We start from the raw sequence: 21,629 nt of genomic DNA, 5'->3' as shown, positions 1-21,629 counted from the left end.
TATCTATTTCCCCCCTTCTTCTCTTTTTAAAATCAATAAATATATCCTTGGGCAAGGATTTAAAAAAAACAAAAAAAAGAACTATCCTCAGGAATGACAATGACCTCACTGCGTGGCCTGAGAAGCTGTCTGACGTCTTGGCCCCAGGTCCTCATCTACAAAAGGAACGGCAAGAACCTGATGTTCGCCAGGACCTTTTCTACTTCTAAACCTCGACTATCCTCTTTTCTCACTTTCCTGGGGTCCACGTTTCCTATTCATCTGGCTTCTTGGGGCACCACACTGGCATTTCTTTTACAGCTTCCAGAGTGCGTACCTCCACCGGTGGCCCCTGCACTGGATGGAAGGAGCACGGCATGTCGGGGGACGTCAGGGTCCAGGAGCACTGGCCTGGGCCTGAGTCCAGGCTCCACGTGACCCTGGGTGAGCCAGGCAACCGCTCGGGGCCTTTTGACACCTCCCTTGAGGCTGCTAGGAGGCCCAGAGAGACAATATACATAAACGCTTGGTCAACCATAGAACTTGTGCCAGTAGAAGGTATTGCTGTCAACAAACATACGGTCACTAATAAAAATGAAACCTGTACATACTAATATGGAAAAATCTCCAATATACAGGGTGGGGCAAAACTAGGTTTGCAGTTGTTCATAGGAAAAATAATATAACAATGAACAAATAATATAAGAATAAACTGTGTTTCGTGTACTCACGCCTGTAAACCTACTTGTTACCTGACCCTGCACAGTATTCAGTGAAAAAAGCTAGACACAGAATAATGTATAGCATAGAGTTCCCTTATGTTACCAACATAAACATATCTATATATATTTAGATACAGATATGTAATTTTTGGAAGGAATTATTAATAGTGCTTATCTCTCAAGAAAAAAATGTGGACTTGAGCATGGGACAAAGAAGTTCTTAATTTCTCATCACATACCATCTTGAACTGTTTACTACTTCCCCATGTGTATTCGCTTTTTGTTTGAGTAATCAAAAGGACATTTTTTAACTTTCTAACCAACACCAGACCAGCATCAACAATGCTCGTTTCTTTTCTGGTTCTGCCACCATAATCCCATCCAGTGCTTATTTCTCTCTGCTCTGGAACCCACAGGCTAGGCAATAAACTTCACCACTAAGACCCTGCTAACAAGCAAGAGAAAATTACTCCATTCTTCTTTTTTTTTTAAAGATTTTATTTATTTATTTTTACAGAGGGAAGGGAGGGAGAAAGAGAGAGAGAGAGAGAAACATCAATGTGCGGTTGCTGGGGGCTGTGGCCTGCAACCCAGGCATGTGCCCTGACTGGGAATCAAACCTGCGACACTTTGGTTCGCAGCCCACGCTCAATCCACTGAGCTACACCAGCCGGGGGTCCATTGTTCTAATAAAGAATCAGAAAAGCACTAAGTGTGAGCCACGTTTTCGATCTTCAGAGACCGCAGCAAAGAACAGGGAGCAGGCCCCCGAACGGCAGGCAGAGATGCCAGTCTGCTCCTGCCACGCAGCCCTCCTGTGCCTCTGCGACTGCCCTCCTGGCAGGCACCCCATCTGTCCACTGGCCCACGCCTTATCCCTGAGCCATCCTCACCCTTGGCAGGACTGAAGGAGGCCCACAGGGTGTCTGAGTCCTGCCCCGGGCATGGGAACAGCCCACTTCCCCTCAGTGAGCAGACTAATGCCAGCCCACTCTGTGCTCCACTCTTCTTGCCAATAATCCTAGCAGCACAAGGAGCCAGCTGTGGTCAGGTGGCACCCCTCATTTCCAGTGTCCCTTTTGATTGATTGACTGATTGATTGATTGACTGATTGACTGATTTTAGAGGGAGGGGAGGGAGAGAGAAAGAGAGGGAGAGAAACGTCAATGTGAGAGAGAGAAACATCAATCGGTTGCCTCTCGCATGTGCCCCGACCGGGGACCGAACCCACAACCCAGGCATGTGGCCTGACTGAGAATTGAGCCAGCGACCTTTTGCTTTCTGGGATGATGCCCAACAACTGAGCCACACTGGTCAGGGCCCGGTGCGCCTTTTAGAAGCATCGTTCCACTTAAGGAAGACGGGAGGACACCGTGGCTGATAGGACAAACAGGCTCTGTAGTCTGACTAGCTGGGTTCCAGAGTGTCGTGCTCTGTCTCCTCGTCTGTTTGAGAGTAATTATCGTGCCGATCCCTAGAATTTTGTGGAGGATTAAGTGAGATGATGTGCTGAAACTCTGTCACTGAGGGCCTGGTACAGAGCGGGGACTCCTCAAACGTTAACATGATTATAATTAGATACTACTAAATCTCCAGGCCAGCAAAGCTCAAATTCGTCGGGACAGCAGCTGAACAACAATACCTTCAAACCAATCTATAATAACCTGTCATTTTCTTAGTAGTTAAGCAAGCCTTTCTTACCCTTAAGTAATTCTCTTCAAATCATATAACTTGCTAGGCTACATTTATGCCATCAAGTGCAAATCATCCAAAATACTTCATCTTACCCAAAATATTCACTCCAATCAGCATAAGCGTAACTGTCGGACCTGGAAACTATTGGAATGTTTGAAAAATCATGCAAAAATGTAAGAAAAATAGCCATTCATCCACACTTCTTTACAAAACACACGCAGACACCTTTGTAAACAAATGAGAATCCCAGCCTAACAGCCCAGGAATGTGTGGGAGTCACACATGCCTCTATGAAAATAGCTAAACACTAGACCAGTAAGTCACTTCTGGGCTTCAAAGTAAGCACGGCTGCCTCTGCTATCCAGGCAGGTAAGGGACAAAAGTCATTTAGAGTCAGAAGTAAGCCCCAAACTGTTAAGCCAGTCTGTACTCCAAATCCCGGTTCAAGCTACCTGGGTTATCCTAGCTGCTTACAAATGAGACTAGGAAAGAAGAACTATACTTTATTTAACAGAACATATTTCAAGTGATAAATCTTTTATAATTACATTTTTGAAATCTACTCTCTATTGATTAATAATCTCCTACCAGTCCAAATTCCCATTTTGAAGTGACAATTATAAAGATTATTATATTATAAAGTTCTTTTTCTAGTTTACTACAAAATGTTAGTCTAGTTTGGAAGCAGAGCCCACTCTTTGGAAATGTTCTAGAAGGAGATTATATTTTTGGTATCACTATCAAAGACATAGTAAGATAGAAGATGGACTCTTTAGACTCACCCCACTGGTAACTCACCCCACTGGTAACAGCAAAATGAGAAGAACATTCATTTATTCAAGGAATTTTGATTCTGTGTTATATGAAAGAAGGTATATAGTTGCTATATTAAGAATTCCAGCCCTGGCTGGCGTAGCTCAGTGGATTGAGCGCGGGCTGGGAACCAAAGTCTCCCAGGTTCGATTCCCAGTCAGGGCACATGCCTGGGTTGCAGGCCATAAGCCCCAGCAACCGCACATTGATGTTTCTCTCTCTCTCTCTCTCTATCTCCCTCCCTTCCCTCTCTAAAAATAAATAAATAAAATATTAAAAAAAAAAGAATTCCAAGGATATGCCATCTCTGCTCTCCAAAGCTTGACATTCTTCATAGACAAAAAGGCATAAGTAGGAGGTAGACAGCCACAGAGATATTTGAAAAACTCTGACCTTCTGCTTTTGGTTTTGAAGTAGAAATGTTAACTAATTTTCAGGAGCTGGTAGTGAGGAAAAAAAATCTATGTTTGAGACATAAAGGGTAAAGATTAATCTGGAAGACAAATAGTGAAATGTTAAGGTGTTTGCTCTACTTAGCTCCAGAGCAGAAAGCTATCCCAGAGGAGCCTTGCTGGGAGCCAATAGGAGGTAACACTGGTGATGACTCTTTACAGAGCTCCCGCAGCGAGCTAAGCAAGATCTCCTATCACTACATCAATCTAGCAGGTGGGAATCGCCGTGCCCTTTCTGACCGAGGAAATGGAAGACTGGAGACACCAGGGATGGTCGATAATCACGCGGTATGTGGTCACAATGCTGTTCCCGTCTCTGGAACAGCCCCCTACATGGGGTGAGCCCACGGGATCGCTTCTGAAATGCGGCTCTGCCTCATGACTTGACAGCCAATTGGTCCCGGGGTGTGTCTTCGACCAAAGCTGAGTCAATACAGCCCTTCCCTAATATTTGCAAACTTGAAGAATGTCGCAGGATGTGAGGTATGGCAGCTCTTGCCGTCCCTGCTGCTCGCCTCTGGGAAAATGCAGCCTTACGGAGAGCATGAAGCTGGCCCACACAGAGGAATGGCTGGGCTCCCGACAGGCTATGAGCCACTGGGCCCATGGTCACCGAGTCTAGCCACACCCCTAGCCAAGACACTCAAGTGTCCTTCCACCACAGTTCATTCCCCAGACCATCTCACCCCCACCCCAAAACTAGGTTAAATTATGTTGCAGTCACTTGAAATGAGAAGTCCTAATACATAAAATAATTTTTCTAAGACTATACAGTTGATAAGCATACTAATGATAACTAATATTTCTGTGGCAATTTATAGTTTGTAAAGCAAGTTCTCATGTGATAATCATTTTTTATTAGCTACATTTCCTAAATTGTGACAAAATATCATCCAGATCAAAAATGCAAAAATGCTCAGTGGGACTGCAGACTGGTGCAGCCACTCTGGAAAGCAGTATGGAGATACCTCAAAAAACTCAAAATGGATCTGCCTTTTGACCCAGCAATCCCACTTCTGGGAATATATCCAAAGGGACCCAAAACACTAATTCGAAAGAACATAAGCACCCCTAAGTTCATTGCAGCATCATTTACAATCACCAAGATATGGAAGCAGCCCAAGTGTCCATCAGTAGATGAGTAAATAAAACAACTATGGGACATTTACACAATGGAATTCTATTTGGCCATAAAAAAGAAGAAGATTTTACCATTTGCAACAGTATGGATAGAACCTGGAGAACATTATGATAAGTGAAATAAGCCAGTCAGGGAAAGACAAATACCACATGATTTCACTCATGTAGAATCTAACAAACAAACTGAACTAACAGGAGACAGACTCATAGATGGAGAACAGATGACAGCTAGTGGGGGCGGGGTTGGGGCTAAGGATTCAGCAAAAAGGAAAAAGGACTCATGGACATGGACAACATGGTGGTAATTGCTGGGGCAGAGGGGTATAAGGGGACTAAATGGTAATGGAAAAAATATAATAGAGATTATATATTTAAAGGAAAAATAAATAAAAATAAAAATGTAAAAATGAGTGTAAAGAGTAGTTGTTCTATTGTCTATATCATAAGTCATGAAAGTTGAAAATACAGGTGAAAGAAATAAAAGAGGAAAAGTTAATGAACATGACCCCTTCTGGATCTACTAAAGTATAAGCAGGCACAAAGCAAATAACCCCATAATGACTGCTCCTGTAAAGAGTTTCGTAGAAGAATGCTACTGGTCCTGGCCAGGTGGCTCATTTGGTTGGAGCATCACCCCATACACCCAAGGGTTGCGGTTCAATATCTCATCAGGGCACATACCTAGGTTGTAGGTTCGAGCCCCAGTTGGGGTTCATATAGGAGGCAACAGATCTTTGTTTCTCTCTCACACTCTCCTTCTTTCTCCCTTTATCCCTATCCCTCTCTCTCTAAAAATTAATAAACATATCCTCAGGGGAGTATTCAAAAAAACTGCTATTGTAACCTGACCCACATACCTTTTTATAATAGTTCACCCCACTTAACTGGTTTGAGAAAAGGAACATATCTCCACCAAGTCTTGCAGAAATAAATAAATCTTATCTATTATTTCTTAGTAAATGATTAAGTCATTAATTTCTATTCCTCTCATTTCAAATATACTATGAAATTTTAAATGACTTCATACCATGAACTGTAAATCACAGCAATCCCTAATCTAGTTACAGTTTTAAGCAAAAAAGTGGCCCTAAGCTGATTGGCAGAAGACAAGGTGTGATTGTGGCCTTGTTTCTATTTCAAATTCAAAGCTAGCCCTGGCTGGTGTGGTTCAGTGGACTGAATGCCAGCCTGCAAACCGGAGGGTCACCAGTTCAATTCCCAGTCAAGACACACGCCTGGGTTGTGGGCCAGGTCCCCAGTAGAGAGCACACGAGAGGTAACCACACATTGATGTTTCTCTACCTCCCTTTCTCCCTCCCTTCCCCTCTCTAAAAAATAAATAAATAAAGTCTTTTTAGAAATGTTTTAAAAATTAAATAAATAGATAAAATTCTAAGCTAAACTCCTTGACAGGGAAAATAAAACAATTGCAAGTGATCTATTAATTCACAAATCAAATACCAAAAACAGACAGGAATGGATCAAGGAGCTAGGTGCTGGGCCAAAACATATCTCAAATTCCATCCCCGTCCTACTCTTCAGGGGTGCAAATACATCATTTAAACGTTTTATTCTCAAGCATCAGTCTCACTGTTCTTCCAGTCATTCAGATGACATCTCAGGACCACCCCCTTCCTCTCCCTGAAAACCAACCTGTTGTGAAGCACTGCCAGAATCAGTGCTTCACAACAGAATGAATCTACTTCCGAATCAGCTGCTGCCTCTTCTTGGGCAAAGCAGTCTTCCCTTGCGGGGGAGGGCAGGCCCCACGTCAGCTGCCAGGCTGCACCTCTGTGGCCCTTCATTGGTCCCCAGCTCCGTCCAACATTCTCTACCCCTCATCTGGCCTATTTCAATGGTTTTTTGACTCCCACATATTTCATCACACACACACACACACACACACACACACACACACACACACTACACAAGAGCAAAGGGATTCACCTTGTAGTAGTAGCAGTAATGGTAGCATTTTAAAAGAGCTTCCTTGTCAAAGAGGTGAAACAAAGGGCTTTAAAAAAACTGAATGGCCTCAAAAACTAAAATCAGCTTGGATAAAAGAGTTCCACCATTATGAGAGTCAAGTGAAAAAACTTATTATCTCTATAAAGAAAATCATTGAGTCACTCTTGACGATCCTAAGAGTTAACGCAACAAAATACTCTGTTTCTGCCCTGAAGCAAGAAGAAACAACTCTTTCTAGGGGCTCATTGTCACAGGAAATGTCCTACGCCATTGCACTTGACCTGGGGCAGCCAGGAGCCACCAACACTGAGCTCAGAACCCCCTGGGACAGTTCATCCCAGAAGGCCAGAGTGTCAGCTCCTTGTCTCTGGGAAATTTCTATCCCAAGGTCTTCTTAAAGGTATGAATTTACTTTTTGTTTTTAAAAAAAATAGAACCATTACAGTGATTTACCCCATTATTGTCCATGATAACGCTTAGCTATTGGCGTGTCCAGCTGCCTCAAGAGGACTTTTTTTTTTCACTTTATCCAACTATTTTCAAAATAAAAAATACAAAACTTCCATATGAAAAAGCAGAAGGAAATGAGTTGCCAGAGCCCATGTCATCATCAGTCACTCTTGGCACCATTGGCACAAGGAGTTACAGCAAAGAGCAAAAGACAATCAAGGTGAAGATCAAGCACTGTCTCCAGATGGCTCAACTAATGTATGCAGTCCCGATGTACAGCAGGCTCTTCTCATGTGTGCAGCCCTCACGGCCAGCCTAAGAGGCAACGCATCTGAAAGCACCACTGCTTTCACGGGAGCTTGCTGCCAGGATGTGTTTCCTCAATCAAGGGACCCTGAGGACCAAACAACCATTATCGCATCCTCAGATTTTACCCTCTTTCAAAGTGATCCTTAGTCTCGAAAGGTCTGCGAAATGCTGAATGCATGTGTAGTCCAGGCCTTAGCCAAAAGGTTAAGACACCAAGGGAAAAAAAAAAAAAACACACTCCAACTCAGAGCTTCAGGAAGGTCATGGCTATCCAGCCATATTCAAATCAAGCTGGAAAACTCTTACTAATAATACTTCTCTTGAATGACTAAATGTTAAGATTTTGATAGAGTGGCGACATCCCTTGGGAAAATAAAGGAGACTTTTTTATGTTATGGGAGGGACTTCAGAAATATGAAAAAGAAGTGAAGAGCTGCTACTTCTGGACATCAGAACTGCAATTTCTCATTTCAACAGGGTTTCAGGTCTATTCCTGTGCAACTGTAATCAACAACATATGACACCCAAGGCCCTCTTGTAAGGCTGGCTCTTCCTCCCTGGGATGCGCCCTTAGGGTAAGCAATCACTGCTGGGCCGCATGACTGAAATATTTCATCTTTGCTGGTCAGGCCAGCTGCTCTGAAGACCTAGACTCCTGGCGATATCATTAACACAAGACCTTTCACGTCCTCTGCTCTAATCCCTAACCACTCAGAAGGAATAATATTTAACTGGCCTCAGCTACGAAATAGCCACCTGATACAATTTCACTTGGGCTCCAGGATAAGAAAATAAATGCTACACTTCAGTGCAGACTTGTCCTCTTGCACGGAATAAACACATTTTTTAAAATACAGTAAGAAGACATGCTAGACACACAGCACTCTTTCGCTACTGAGGAAAGAGAAAAGAAAACACTAGTGTGACATTAATCAATTGCAACATAAACTTTAAAATAATTTTTATTACACATGTAAAAGATGCTTATTGTGAAAAAATAAAAATGTAAATAGGCAAACAAAATAAAATGAAGCCATAGTAATATTACTCAGAGATAGTCACTGTTAATATTTTGTAGAACAAATTTCCACATTTTGTTCATACTTCTTTCTCTGTGTGTGTGTGTGTGTGTGTGTGAATATGTATATTTTCATCCACACATGCATACCCAAACACACACACAAAAGAAAATGTTTACAAGAAACCTTTGTCTCTAATTCAAACTCTTTCTCCTGTCTTGCATTCAGAAAAAGTTGGCTACCTAAGAAGCATTTTATGAGCAGTATACGGTACATAGGGCTCTTAACAGCACTTGTATTTCTAAGAAAAATGGATCCAAAATTAGGATGCTAACGCTGCTGCCCCTACTTGGTTCAGTAGGGTGACATGAGAACAAAGGCAGCAGTACCTCAGCCCCCAAGGTGATCTAGCACACACCTGGCCCCCCAGGTCCTCCCTTGGATGTACAATAAGTCAGCAAGGAACACAGCCAGATCAGGCAATGGAGCGAAAGAACTCATGTCTAAGACCCGAATTCATCTATTGCTGTTATTGCACGCGTTTACACCACTTGCACCAATAGCATCAACTTGAAGCTAAAGTTTTAGAGAGGAAGAATGGGGGAGAGGCGTGCTTCAAGTGCCCTGTGTGTAGCTGCTGAAAGCTAAGAGAACTATTCTCTTTCCCCTCTGAGATAGGGTTTACTGCCACCGTTTTAAAAATTAAAGGGTGTATCTCAGTTTAAATTTGAGTAATGGTCCATGTTATGGGAAAGTTTATGTCAACTCTTGGAACCATAAGTCTCTAGCCATCTTTTTAATCCTTTCATGCACATCTCATAAAATTAAAACCAGGGTGGAAAATCAAGAAAATTGCAAACATAAAAATGATGGAGTCTAAGCTGAGTGTATCTAAATATATTTTAGCTCGGGACCAACTACTTTCTTCCACATCAATTACCAAACACACCCACCTCCATAATAGCTACAGTATATATCACTACAGAGGAACATTTCTAGATTTTTATTAACATCATTCCAACGTCAAACTTCAAAAATAAGCTTAAATAACACATTACTCACAACACGGAAACAAAGTATGGTCAACCCCTGGGTATATAACAGACATATTGCTAGTTGTGACAGCATTACCGATGTATACGTGAAATATGTTTTTAAAATATATCACAAAGAGTAAATACAACCACAGCCTTCTAAAACGCGATGGCGATGAATGCTCTACAGCACTGAGCACACAGAAGTGGTCAGCAACCACCGACAACAAATCACAGGATGCTGACAATGAAGTGGAACTGTCCGCCTGGGTCCCCTGCACAGATTCCAATGTAAACGCCATCTCCGTAATGTCTTCAGCTTTCCTCCTCAGCACTGTACCTGCTCCCTCCTGTCAACTCACAACATTAACTTCATCCCTTAGACTGCTTTGGGGCATCTCTTGTAGTGCTGAGCCTAACTCTTCCATGCTGTAATGTGTATGCACAACCTTCAACGTGTATATCACGACCTTTCCACTTGTGCACAAGCTGAGTCCTTCACTGCATTCGGGGATTTGTATATCGCCCAGTGCTAAAATAAAATCGCTGTCCAATCACTATGTGTTGCATGAAAAAAAACTGTTGTGAGTCCCTGAGCTCAGAGAGTTAGCCATCTTTGGGGTGCAGTGGGGGGGGGGGGGCGGCTATTGTAATTGGGACAGGGAGGTGGAGAGCGCAACAAGGAAAACAAGAGTGGAGGCCGTGAAGTCAGGGTGGATGGTGAGAAGGGGAAAGAAGGGCCTGAACCAGAGCACACAGGCAGAGGAGAAACAAATGCGCGAGGGGCAGGGGAGGACATGGAGCAAGTCAGCTTGATGAGCATGGAGACCAGAGGAAGGGATGGTTCACGGTGAGGTGGAGAGCATGGGCAAGCGTGGCACTGGTCTGCAGAAAGGGAAGGTGTACTTGGACTAACGAGCATACTAGCAATTAGAAAAATGAAATGAAATGAAATGAAATGAAATGAAATGAAATGAAATGAAATGAAATGAAATGGAAAACAGTCTCCATGGTGACTACAATACACCGTCATGGCTCTGGTTAATGGCAGTGGCACAGGCACTTTTATATACCTTTAAATGAATTCCCTCTTTGGTAGCTCTGAAGTGTCGAGGGAACAAAATAATTGTGCATTCTGGTTACCTTAAGAACTGTAACGTATCTTCTCTGGTGTCCAGAGAAAACAGCATTCACATCACTTAACCAATCGCAGTGGGTGGTGCAGCCATTCTTTGAAATCATTGTGCCTGTATTTCAATCATTAAAAGATGTCTTACCGAGAAATGCAGCCTAGCCACCCAGCCCCGGGTGGTGATTTAAGAATTTCTCTCTACTCCTTCACTCCATACTTCCTAATCCATGATTCTGAGGCTGCCAAAATCAACCGGATAAGGATGATATCTGTTTGGATAAAATTTAAAATCCATATTTTTTCTCAAAGAAAATAGGGAGAATAGTACCTATCGCAGAGTAAAATTATAATTTAATAATTAAATTGTTTTCTTTGTGCCTTTATATCTTAGCAACTGAAAAAGATAAAATCGCTTCTTATTTCGGCTAAAGGGAGACGATAATGTGGGGGGAATAATAGGAATACGTTCCAGACTGCAGTGCCTTTCTCAAGTGAAGCATTTCTTTCCTTTCAAAATACCGCATCTGCTCTGTAACTCACACACGAGTGGAAAATTAACATTACAGCGGGAAAAAGATTTACAAAGTGGATAATAGAGTTATACAATAGGTTTTTTTTTCCTGTACATTGTTATTTTTCAGTCAAAAAGCCGGGCAATCCAGTTATAGCATAGCCTGTATACGTAGTTCAGAAATGGTAAGGTATAATACGGGGCTCGGAAATGAGCAGCCTACAACTCGAAGTATACTTTTCTTTGAATGAGTGAAACAGGCCATTCTCTTTTTAAAAGGCAGAGCACTTTAAAGGTCTAGACGGCCGCTTTCTACAAAGAAGAGGGACATTCAGGCAGGATTAGGCCACAGGCCACCATTGGCAGGCTTTGTAAAGAGCACATTATATTGAGGGCTAGTCGGTAGTACCCTTTGAAAACGTGCCCATTAAGGGCTATTTATAATTTTTGTGCAAAATTATTGCCACTAATAACTAGGGCTTCCTAATGGAATTGTTGACAAGCTTGAGCACTACGTATGGGTTTCTGCTCCACCACTTTAATGGAGGCAGTCAGCGCTTCGATGGGGGCAGCGCCACTTAGGAGGGAACCTGGAAATTTAATTTCAATCAGACGAAGAAAAAAAAATGAAGAGGGTTACCTGAAGTGGTAGCATAAAAACACCAGCGATTAAAAACATTTGGAACCTTTGCTTACCCTTCAAAGGCATTTGTTGCCATGGTTTTTAAGGGCCTCAGAAAGCCTCGGCTGTGTCCGCAAGAGCTGCCAAGAAATGGGGATTCTATACTGATTTTATTTGTGAGGCGTATTTTGTCTTGATTATGCCCAAGATGAAAATTACTTGGCCAAAGGCGAATTTAAAAATAGAAGAAGAAGAACCACTGTCATTTCACAGGGGGAAAGACGATGATGCTGTTTTTCTGAGCCCTTCCTCACATGTGAGTGTGGGCACCTCATTTGGGTCCTGTAGCACGCAAGGGTAAGACGCGCTTACCATTGGTGACGGGATGGCATTCTCATGTGGAAGAAGGTGTTTTGCTCTTAAATTTCAGGTGGTGCGTCTCTTTTCCTCTAATGAGAACCAGAAGCCAAACGTCCAGCAGATTTAACAATCCCTAGGATTGAGGCCTTCCTTTCAAAAGGTTTCATTACAAATGCTCTGTTGGGAAAATTGCATGAGAGCTCATACGCGTGGACACTGGGCTCGTCTGCCTTTTGGCCTCAGTGGTCTTTTTTCTCTGTTGCACAGCATGCATGCTTCCACAAGACGGGAGGTAAAAAATAGAAGGAGAAATAATGGAAAGATTAGGCCAGCTCTGGGTGGAAAAGCTGTCTATGGACTTCCACAGTATGAATAATTTTTTAAAAATCATGAAAATGCTTGTGTTTGCTCCTGCCATTTACTATTTGCACAGTTTATTGTGTGGGTACCAGCATGTTCTCTCTTAAATTGTTAAGTTCCTGGAGACCAGTATTTGACCCTGTTGGGCAATTTGTGATTTTCCTGTTTAGCAGGGCATTGAATATGCACACTTCATAAGAGTGTTTCTTATAAGGTGTTCATAAGATCCAGGGAACTCTTGTAATAATATATTATTATGAGAAGCAAGGGGAAGTTTTGGGAGTTATTTCTCCATTAATAAGAATGGACAACCTCCAGGAAGTATTTAAACCATTCTTTTCACCAAATTTCTTTAAAACTAATTAAGGAAATGGATTCACCTCCTCCACCCCTGATTCTGTTTCTGTATCTGCTGGATAATCCTACCTCAATATGCAGCTCTCATGGCAAACTCAGTATCTCTAGGATTGAACTTGTCTGACCGACCTTGAGTTTCCCAGTTCAGGTGATAATACCATCATTCTCCGTCTGCTTTTGAACCTCTTTCACTCCTTTCTTTTCAGGATATCTCCTATTAAAGCATCTCCAAGTACTGTGGATTCTTTCATTATAATACCCTTCATCTTACTCCCTTTTTCCAATTTCACAAATACCAAAGAGTCCAGACTTTAGTATGTCTAAGATATTTGAACAACAGCCAAATCAGCCTTCATGCTTCTATTATCTCCCTCCTCTGGTCTTTCCTATATGGCCTGGTGGGTTAATGTTAAAGACTTCTGTCATATATCTCTCATGACTGAAATAACATAATGGTTTTGTGTCAGTGTGCCTTTCTGCCTGTCATATATTCACTGAGTAATTCCTATAACATAAGGCCTTGATTTGGGCCTTATCTTTGAGGTGCTCCCAGTCAGCAGAGGAAAGACATACTTGCAAACACCTGCAGTGCTAGACAACAGCAACAAAGTGATACGAAGGACCATGGGAGAGAGAGAAGTCCTGCTTTAACATCATAGAAGGTTTGATAGTTGTCATTTTTGCTTAGGAAAAAAGAAGTTTTACTGGTGAATCTGGAAGGAAATTCCCAGCAAAGACACGGAATGGTTATATTTGAGTAACAGCAAGGAGCCCAGTCTAAAGAGTCTACTTCAGAAGTAGAAATAGTGACTTTAAAACAAGTGGAAAGACAGTCTAGAGCAAAACTGAGGAAACCCTTGAATGGCTGCCTAAGGATTATTCCATAGGTCATGGAAGTTATGAAAGGATTCTGTACAAAGTATGGACAAGATGGGTGGTTTGCTTTAAGAACTTTAATAGACTGACAGTGAGCAGAATGGCTGCAAAAAAGGAAAAAAACAATGAAGCAAATGACTTAAATGAAGACACAGACAAAAGGAAAATTAAATTGTTGGGCAACCCTGATGAAAGGTAATGGGACTAAGTCTGAGGAATGAGACTTGGATGGAGAGACGTTTAAGAGGTATACTCAACTGAACTACACAATGGGCAGCCACAGCGCAAAGATAAAGATAACTAACTCCAAGGTGTTAAGTGCGGATGCCCAAGGGAATGGTGTGGGAACAGACATTAACAGGAGTCAGAAGTAGCTAGTGTCTCATGAGGACACACAGGAGTCACTACACAGCAAGGCTGGGGCAGGAGCTAGATCTGAGAAGTATTTGCATACCTGTAACACTTTAGATCTTAAATGTTGTTCTCTAGGACTGCCATAAAAAATACCACAAAGGAGTAGCTTAAAACAGCAAAAATTATTGTCTCACAGTTCTGGAGGCTAAAAGTCTGAAGTCAAGGTGTCCTCGGGGCCATGTTCCTTCTAAAACCTATAGAAAAGAACCCTTCCTTGCCTCTTCCTGGTCTCTCTCTCTCTCTCTCTCTCTCTCTCTCTCTCTCTCTCTCTCTCTCTCTCTCTCTCCCCCCATCATCTCCTGGCAGTCTCTCCCTGTCTCTGTGTCCAAATGTCCCTCTTCTTATGGGTATATTAGTCATATTGGATTAAGAACCCACACTACTCTAGCATGACTTCATCTTAACTCATTACCTCTGCAATGACACTATTTCTGCATTCTCAGGTACTGGAAGTTAGTACTTCAATGTATTTGGAGGGGAGAGGGGGATACAGTCCCACCCATAAACAGATATGTATGAGATTGCCTAGAACACTGGGCAGAGAAGAAAAGGAGCCAAGACGCAGACACCGGGGAATGCCTACATTTAGAGACCCGAAGAGGGAACATAAAGAGGCAGAGGGAGGACAATAAGCCCTCTGATCTCTCCTGGCTGATTTACTCAGCTTCCCATGAGCACATCTTGGTGTATGCTACTTCACATTTCTGGAATTCTTTTCCAAACTTCTAAGTGCCTACAAAAACCCTCCATTTCTTTTCAGGCTTACAACAAAGAGACCACATGCATTAACACTTCTCCAGCCAACCTTACCCTTTTCAGTGAAATTTCTCCCTTTTCTGAGGTCCTCCAGCAGGCTTTATCTCCTATTCTTTTGAATAGGCCATTTGCCACATTCTACTATGTACTCAACACCACCACAGGCACTGGCACTATAGCAACAAACAAAGCAGACCAGACCAGAAAGCAGCTCTCATTCAGCTCACCTACAAGTCTGGACAGGAATGTGGAGAGGTGGCACCTGATGCAGACAGACAATAATTGACCAAATAAATAAATCAATCAGAGAACTTTATTAAGGGTTTAACAGCCTTAAAGAAAAAATAAAACATAGTAATACAGTATAAACAAAAGGGCAAAGGTCTATAGGGTTACTTTTGGCAGAGTAATTATGGAAGATTCTCTGAGAAAGAGATCTTGGGCAGAGATGTAAATGACACGAAGCCAGCCAGGATGTGAGTGTTTCAAGTACAAGGAAAAGGGGAACCACATGTATGAAGGTCCTGAGGAAGGGAGAGGTTTGGTGTGGTAGGGAAAGAGGAAGAAGGCCTGTGGGGCCGGATTAGAGTAAATAGGGTAGGCAAGAGCAAGATCATGTAGAGTATTTTAAACCACACAAAAGAATCCAAACTTTATGTGCAGTGAGAGTTTTAAGTGTAAGACCGTATGACTTGAACATATCTAAAATATCTCTCCTGCCCTTGAATAGAGCCCAGACTGTAGAGGGTCAAGTGTGGAACATGGAGACCAAAGACTTAGTATTTGCGTGTGCATCTTTTGCCAGGATCTCAATCCTTGAGCCATATCTCTGAAAGGACTCCAGAGATAAAATCATTATGTAACAAAATGGGAGCCTCCACTTCTCCCATCCTCTGGCCTTTTCCATTCATGAGTTTAAATGTCAAGCCAGAAAGTAACTAAAAATGGGAACCTAAATGTAAAAACTCATCCATCATGGCCCTGGCCAGGTGGCTCAGTCTCTTGGAGCATTTCCCCACACCAAAAGGTTGTGCATTAGATTCCTGGTCAGAGCACATACCTAGGTTGCATGTTTGATTCCCAGGCAGGACACATGCAAAAGGCAATCAATCAATGTTTCTCTCTCCCTCTCTCTCTCCCTCCCTCCCTTTCCCTCTCTCTCTTCTCCTCCCTCTCCTTCTTCTCCCTCTCCCTTTCTTCCTCCTCCTCTCTCTCAAAATCAATACACATATCTTCTGGTGAGGATAGAAATAATCCATCATGAGTGAACAAAGGTGAGCCCCTAAGCATAAAAGAGCTAAATTCTCTTTTAATAGAGCTCTACAAAGCAAATGGAGACAGCTGAATGGGCCTAAATTTCTTCAGAAAATAAGTCTCTGCTCACCCTCTGCAGCTGTTGAAGGAGCTATCCAGGGTGCTGGACTGTGTCGCCCTGATGCTTTCTGAGGCCCAGTGGATCAGGCTGTCATCCTAATCTTTGTTGGACTTAAGGCCCCCACTACATTGAACTATAACTAGACTCCACCCTGAAACCATGTGCTCCTGGACTTAGCCAACCTTTAAGCCAGCACCTTGTCCGAGCCATGTCTATTTGATCTAATGTTAAGCATCTGCTTTATATGCCTTAGAGAATATGAAGTGGCAACATAGCAAAGGGAACATACTCCCCTTGCTATATATATATGGGCTTGAGAATCCCCTGTACCTCATGACCACTTGGAATAATATATGAGAGAATCAGTGGGCTCAGTGGAGTCCTTTACCTTGGAATAATACTCAAAGGCTGTTCCTGTCCACTGGACCAAATCTGCTTATATAACTCATCCAAGAGTTTCTACCCACAACACCTCTTAAGAAACACAGCTTCTCCACCTACAACGATTAATAAATTCATAGACTATTTAATTTTAACCCTCTCCCTTAAGTAGCAGCTTTGACATTGCTTTCTTTAAAAAAAAGTATGTTCAACTGAAGGTTATTACTCAATTTCTTGAGTAATCAAGTTTGTACATCAAGTAATGGATGAAAATTTATGTGCTTTCAAGTCAAACACTTTACCTCTTCAACTGAAACACTTAGAGCACTAGAGTAATCTAATGGATACTCATTTCTAGCTCTTTTCTTAAGTAACAACGAAAACAGGGAGAGTCACAGCATCTTCAGAACTTTCTACCTGCATGCTAGATCCTTCACTGTCCTTAAATGGGTTTGAGGGGCAGTGTAATTTATAAACAGCCAAAGAAGTTCAGTAAAATGTTTTAGCTGAAAGTTTTCAAGAATATGGTGAGAAAATGGGATCAAAAACCATTAAACTTGCTGTGGCATTTTCCCTTGTGTATGTGCAAATGAATTAAACACAGGAAAACATCATTAAAATAAAAAGCAAGTAAATAACTTTGTTTTGCCCTGGCTGGCGTAGCTCAGTGGATTGAGCGCGGGCTGGGAACCAAAGTGTCCCAGGTTCGATTCCCAGCCAGGATACATTCCTGGGTTGCAGGCCAGAACCCCCAGCAACCGCACATTGATGTCTCTCTCTCTCTCTCTCTCTCTCTCTCTCTCTCTCTCTCTCCCCTTCCCTCCCTAAAAATAAATAAATTTAAAAATAAATAAATAAATAAATAAAAATAACTTTGTTTTTACGTAGACTTAGAACAAATGCCTGGCCCAGAAATATCTTTGTTTAAATCTAATGGTAATTTTTTAGTTAATTTTTTTAATCCTTGCCTGAGCAATATTTATTTTTTATTGATTTTAAAGAGAGAAGAAGGGAGAGAGAAGGAGAAACATCAACATGAAAAAAAAAATTGATCAGTTGCCTAAAGTATGCAGCTCAACCCCACAACCTAGGTACATGCCCTGACTGGGGATGGAACCCACAACTTTTTGGTGTATGAGATGACACTCTAACTAACTAAGCTACCTGGCCAGGGGTATTTTTTGTTAATTTTTATCCAAAGAATTCCCCAAACTCTATTTTACCTCCTGGACTTTGCTCATATGCTTACTCTTGTGATTAAATACTCATCTCCTCCTTTATTTTCCTCACTTGACCCATTCTCGAGGCCCAAGTTTAAATCAGGAAAACTTCACAGGGCCTGACTTCACCTCTTCCAGGCCGAGTGAAGTTTGGACTCCTGTAAGACCCTGCACCCACCCTAATCCTGGCACCTTTCACATTGTAATTTAATTGCCACTATTTTATCCATCTCTCCCACTACTGTGAAGGCTCTATGCTGGTAAGGTCCATGTCTTTCCTATAGTTGTATCTCCAAGGTCCTGCAAGGTGCTTTGCCTAATAGAAACAATTGATGGACAAATAAATGAATGAGTGAATGTAATCATCTTTAAGGTCACTCCCTATGTCTACAAGTTAAAGACTGCCTTGTTTCTAGGCTTCTTCCAGAACTGTGTACTCAATATATATCTCATTTTAAAAACCTTATACAAGCGACTTCATACCATGATAAATAAGTAGAAATTCAATTTTATGGGACTTTTGTAGTACAATTTTATATAGCACAGTTTATAGTATAGTGAAATCCTACTATTTAGTCTATATATACACAATGCAGGTGAAATATATTATTTCCCTATCAAAGAGTAAGCAGAATCTTTTTAAATATTTAAATTTGAGTTAATGTCATACCAATAAAATAGTTGATTTCATAAGCTCATATTTCCTTCATTGATTTTTTTATGTTTTTTTCTGTGTTTTCTGTTTTGATGCCTTAACTCTTGGAGATAATATTAAATTCATTATGAAGTTTAGTTTATTCCTAAATGCTTAAAAATATGATAAAAATAACTCATGAGAATATTGCTTTTGTTACTTGGAGGAAGGTCACTTCTACTTTTAATCTCAGTAATTTTACATATGTAACTGACAATATTTTCTTATAATCATCTATAGTTTTTCTTATTTTTATGATATAGTAGTACTTTATCTATACTGAGTTACCCTCTAATTACATCATGAAAATTGCCTCCCCAGTAAATTTCCCAAGCAAAATCTCAATTTTGTGGGATTACAGACCATGTCTGACACATATTTGATTTCATTCAGAACATCTAACACAGATGCAGAGTAAGTGTTCAATAAACATGAATAATCAACATTAAATTTAGAAACCAACTATTCTCTTTCTAAACATTAAGTCACAGGTCAGCAATGTATGGCCCACAGGCCAGTTCTGATCAGTTACTTGTTTTGTATATAAAGTTTTATTGTCACACACCGTTTGTTTACATAGTGTCTATGGCTCCCTGCAGGTCACAATGCCAGAGCTGAGTAGCTGCACCAGAGGCTGCAAAGCCTGAGACAGTTACCGTCTGATCCTTTACAGAAAAACTTGGCTGACTGATGCTCTAAATCATTTTTACTGATGAGGTAATTCAGTCTCAGATAAGTGGCTTGTCCAATTTTGTAGTTGACCCTATCCACTAACCCTACCACTGTCAAATGAGTTCTCACTGCCATAGTAAATGTGTGGACTAAATAATGGTGTTTTAGATTATATAAAATTAAATAAACAATAAAACTACAAATAAACATGACTGACAAAAGACCTTAATTGGCTTATACTAAATTAAATCAAAATATAAATATAATTTTTCTCAATAAAGATGGTATTAGCTAAATAATATGTTCTATACACATATGTATGTTTTATGTTTACACACATGTAAATATACATGTATATGTGTATGTGTAAATATATGTACAGGTGTTTATAGATGTATGTATGTTTATTTAAAAAAACAAAAATTTACTATCAGAAAATATCACTCATTTTATTGAAGCCCAACAAAAAAGTCTAAATCTTACAGTATTTTCTAAAAGACATTGAAAGTAATAATTGTCAAAAAAGTGTTTTTAAAAGAAGACCAAGTTGACCTCATGTACTACTCTATTAGATATGAACAGCTTTAAAAAAAAAAAAAGTCCATCCTACTCGTAATGGAGAAAAAGATAAATAGTGTGCATCACCCCCAGCTTTTACCTCATATCAGGGCAGTGGAGAGCTACAGAACAAAGTCCATGAGAATTATACAAAAATTCCATTGGAAATATAGTTAGTGTTTATATACTAAACTTTGCTTATGCTGGTAAAGTAAAGAGAGAAAAATGCTCCACTGTTAAGACAACAAAGGTAATTCAGTTAGCCTAAACTGCTGTCAGACTGCCATTCCCATCAACAAAGGATCTTTAGTACAGACATTGTTTGAAATAAAAGTGATTGCTCTCTCCTCCAGTGTATCCTCTAAATGCAACAATATAAACACTCCTGGAGTAGAAAAAATGCAGCTGGCAGTATATCAAAGAAGCTATATTTGGTAAACTATACACAAGAGAAGGATCAAGGCAGATAGGCCAGTGAAATGTTACAGGTAGATACTTAACTGTGTGGTACAGTACAGATAGGTACTTGACCTTATGACAAGTCGCCAGTTACTGGGTCTTCTCATTTTAGCAAAAGGTCAAGTCATCCATTCAGACAACAAAGATGGAAGCAGAGCCAGAGAAGAGCAAGTTCAATTAGAATTGGTCTAGAGCAAAGGTCAGAACAGACTACTCATCTGGACAAAGCCAAGGTGGAGCCGTAATTATGCATAGCCGATTAATATTACGCAACCGGGATAGCATGTAAGTCTAGTTGCCAGCAACACATAAATATCCACCTGTCAGCCCCCAGTCAAGGCACAGACAACATCTCTGAGATCTGGTTGTTGAAACCCTCTGCCTGTAGAGCTGGGCAAGACTGTCTGGATCTTGCCAAATGGACAAAGCATCAGCACTCTGCCACAACTGCCCTGAGCTCCTGCCTCTTCCCCATGTTTCTACCGAAGATACTAGTGGACCTATGAGGCTTTAAGGTTTTGTACAAGTGGCTGATCATATGCCTCCCTTCCTCCGCTGCTTCCCATCTGAGGATTAAAAGTGGAATATGTCGTATTCAACACGCTATTACCTTGAATACTTCTCTTGAAGAAGGCCTTACAGCCCTCACAGGACCAGACTCCATAGTGGTAGCCAGAGGCATAGTCATTGCACACTGCACAGTAGCGCGTCTCCTTGGCAGACTCCATAGCCAGGCTGCCCTTGTCACTGGAGCTGACCAATCTTTCTCTGCCACCCTGACGCCGATGATCTGAATTTGGCCTGTAAAAAAATAAATAAATAATAAATAAATAAACATGAAGAAAAAAAGCAGTGAATGCATTAACATTAGAAAAGCAAAACATGTACTCTCCTCTAAGGTAAAAGAGGCTGGGGTGATGTAGCAGACCCACTTTATTCTGACATTTTGAAATAATGAATCATAATGTAAGCTAATCTTTCATTACCTCTTGCCGTCTGCCACAGCAAAAGGTGTTTGCCTATTATATTAACCTTGAGGGGAAATTGTCTATTGCAAACTTGTTTAAAAAACGGACTGTCTATACCAGAATATATTATCCAGAAAATGACAAAATGAAATTAGCTGGTTTCCAATAGACTTATTCATTCTTTTACAGGGATTCATAATTAACTCAGCACCATTAGAGACCAATGCTCATTCCAATTCTGGGCCACACCAAGGGTCTTCACAAAACAGAGACAGAGCATCAAACATCAGGGACATTTGCAACGCCAATGAACTGATGAACAACATATAACAT

General features: G+C 41.1%; 1 protein-coding gene across 4 annotated transcripts in view; it reads right to left on the bottom strand.

Annotated features, from left to right (window-relative positions):
* The window catches only part of ESR1 (estrogen receptor 1), a 366,173-nt gene that overhangs the window by 188,568 nt on the left and 155,976 nt on the right, over nucleotides 1–21,629 (bottom strand). For all 4 annotated transcript variants that reach the window (XM_045843476.1, XM_045843477.1, XM_045843478.1 and 1 more), the window contains one exon: nucleotides 20,939–21,129. In XM_045843476.1, coding sequence (XP_045699432.1) covers nucleotides 20,939–21,129 — 191 coding nt within the window. The remainder of the gene's footprint in view (nucleotides 1–20,938; nucleotides 21,130–21,629) is intronic.

Source organism: Phyllostomus hastatus, unplaced genomic scaffold (genome assembly GCF_019186645.2).
Source record: "Phyllostomus hastatus isolate PE091 unplaced genomic scaffold, TTU_PhHast_1.1 phas_contig_40, whole genome shotgun sequence".
Taxonomy (NCBI): domain Eukaryota; kingdom Metazoa; phylum Chordata; class Mammalia; order Chiroptera; family Phyllostomidae; genus Phyllostomus; species Phyllostomus hastatus.
This window is presented reverse-complemented; position numbering and strand designations above follow the sequence as displayed.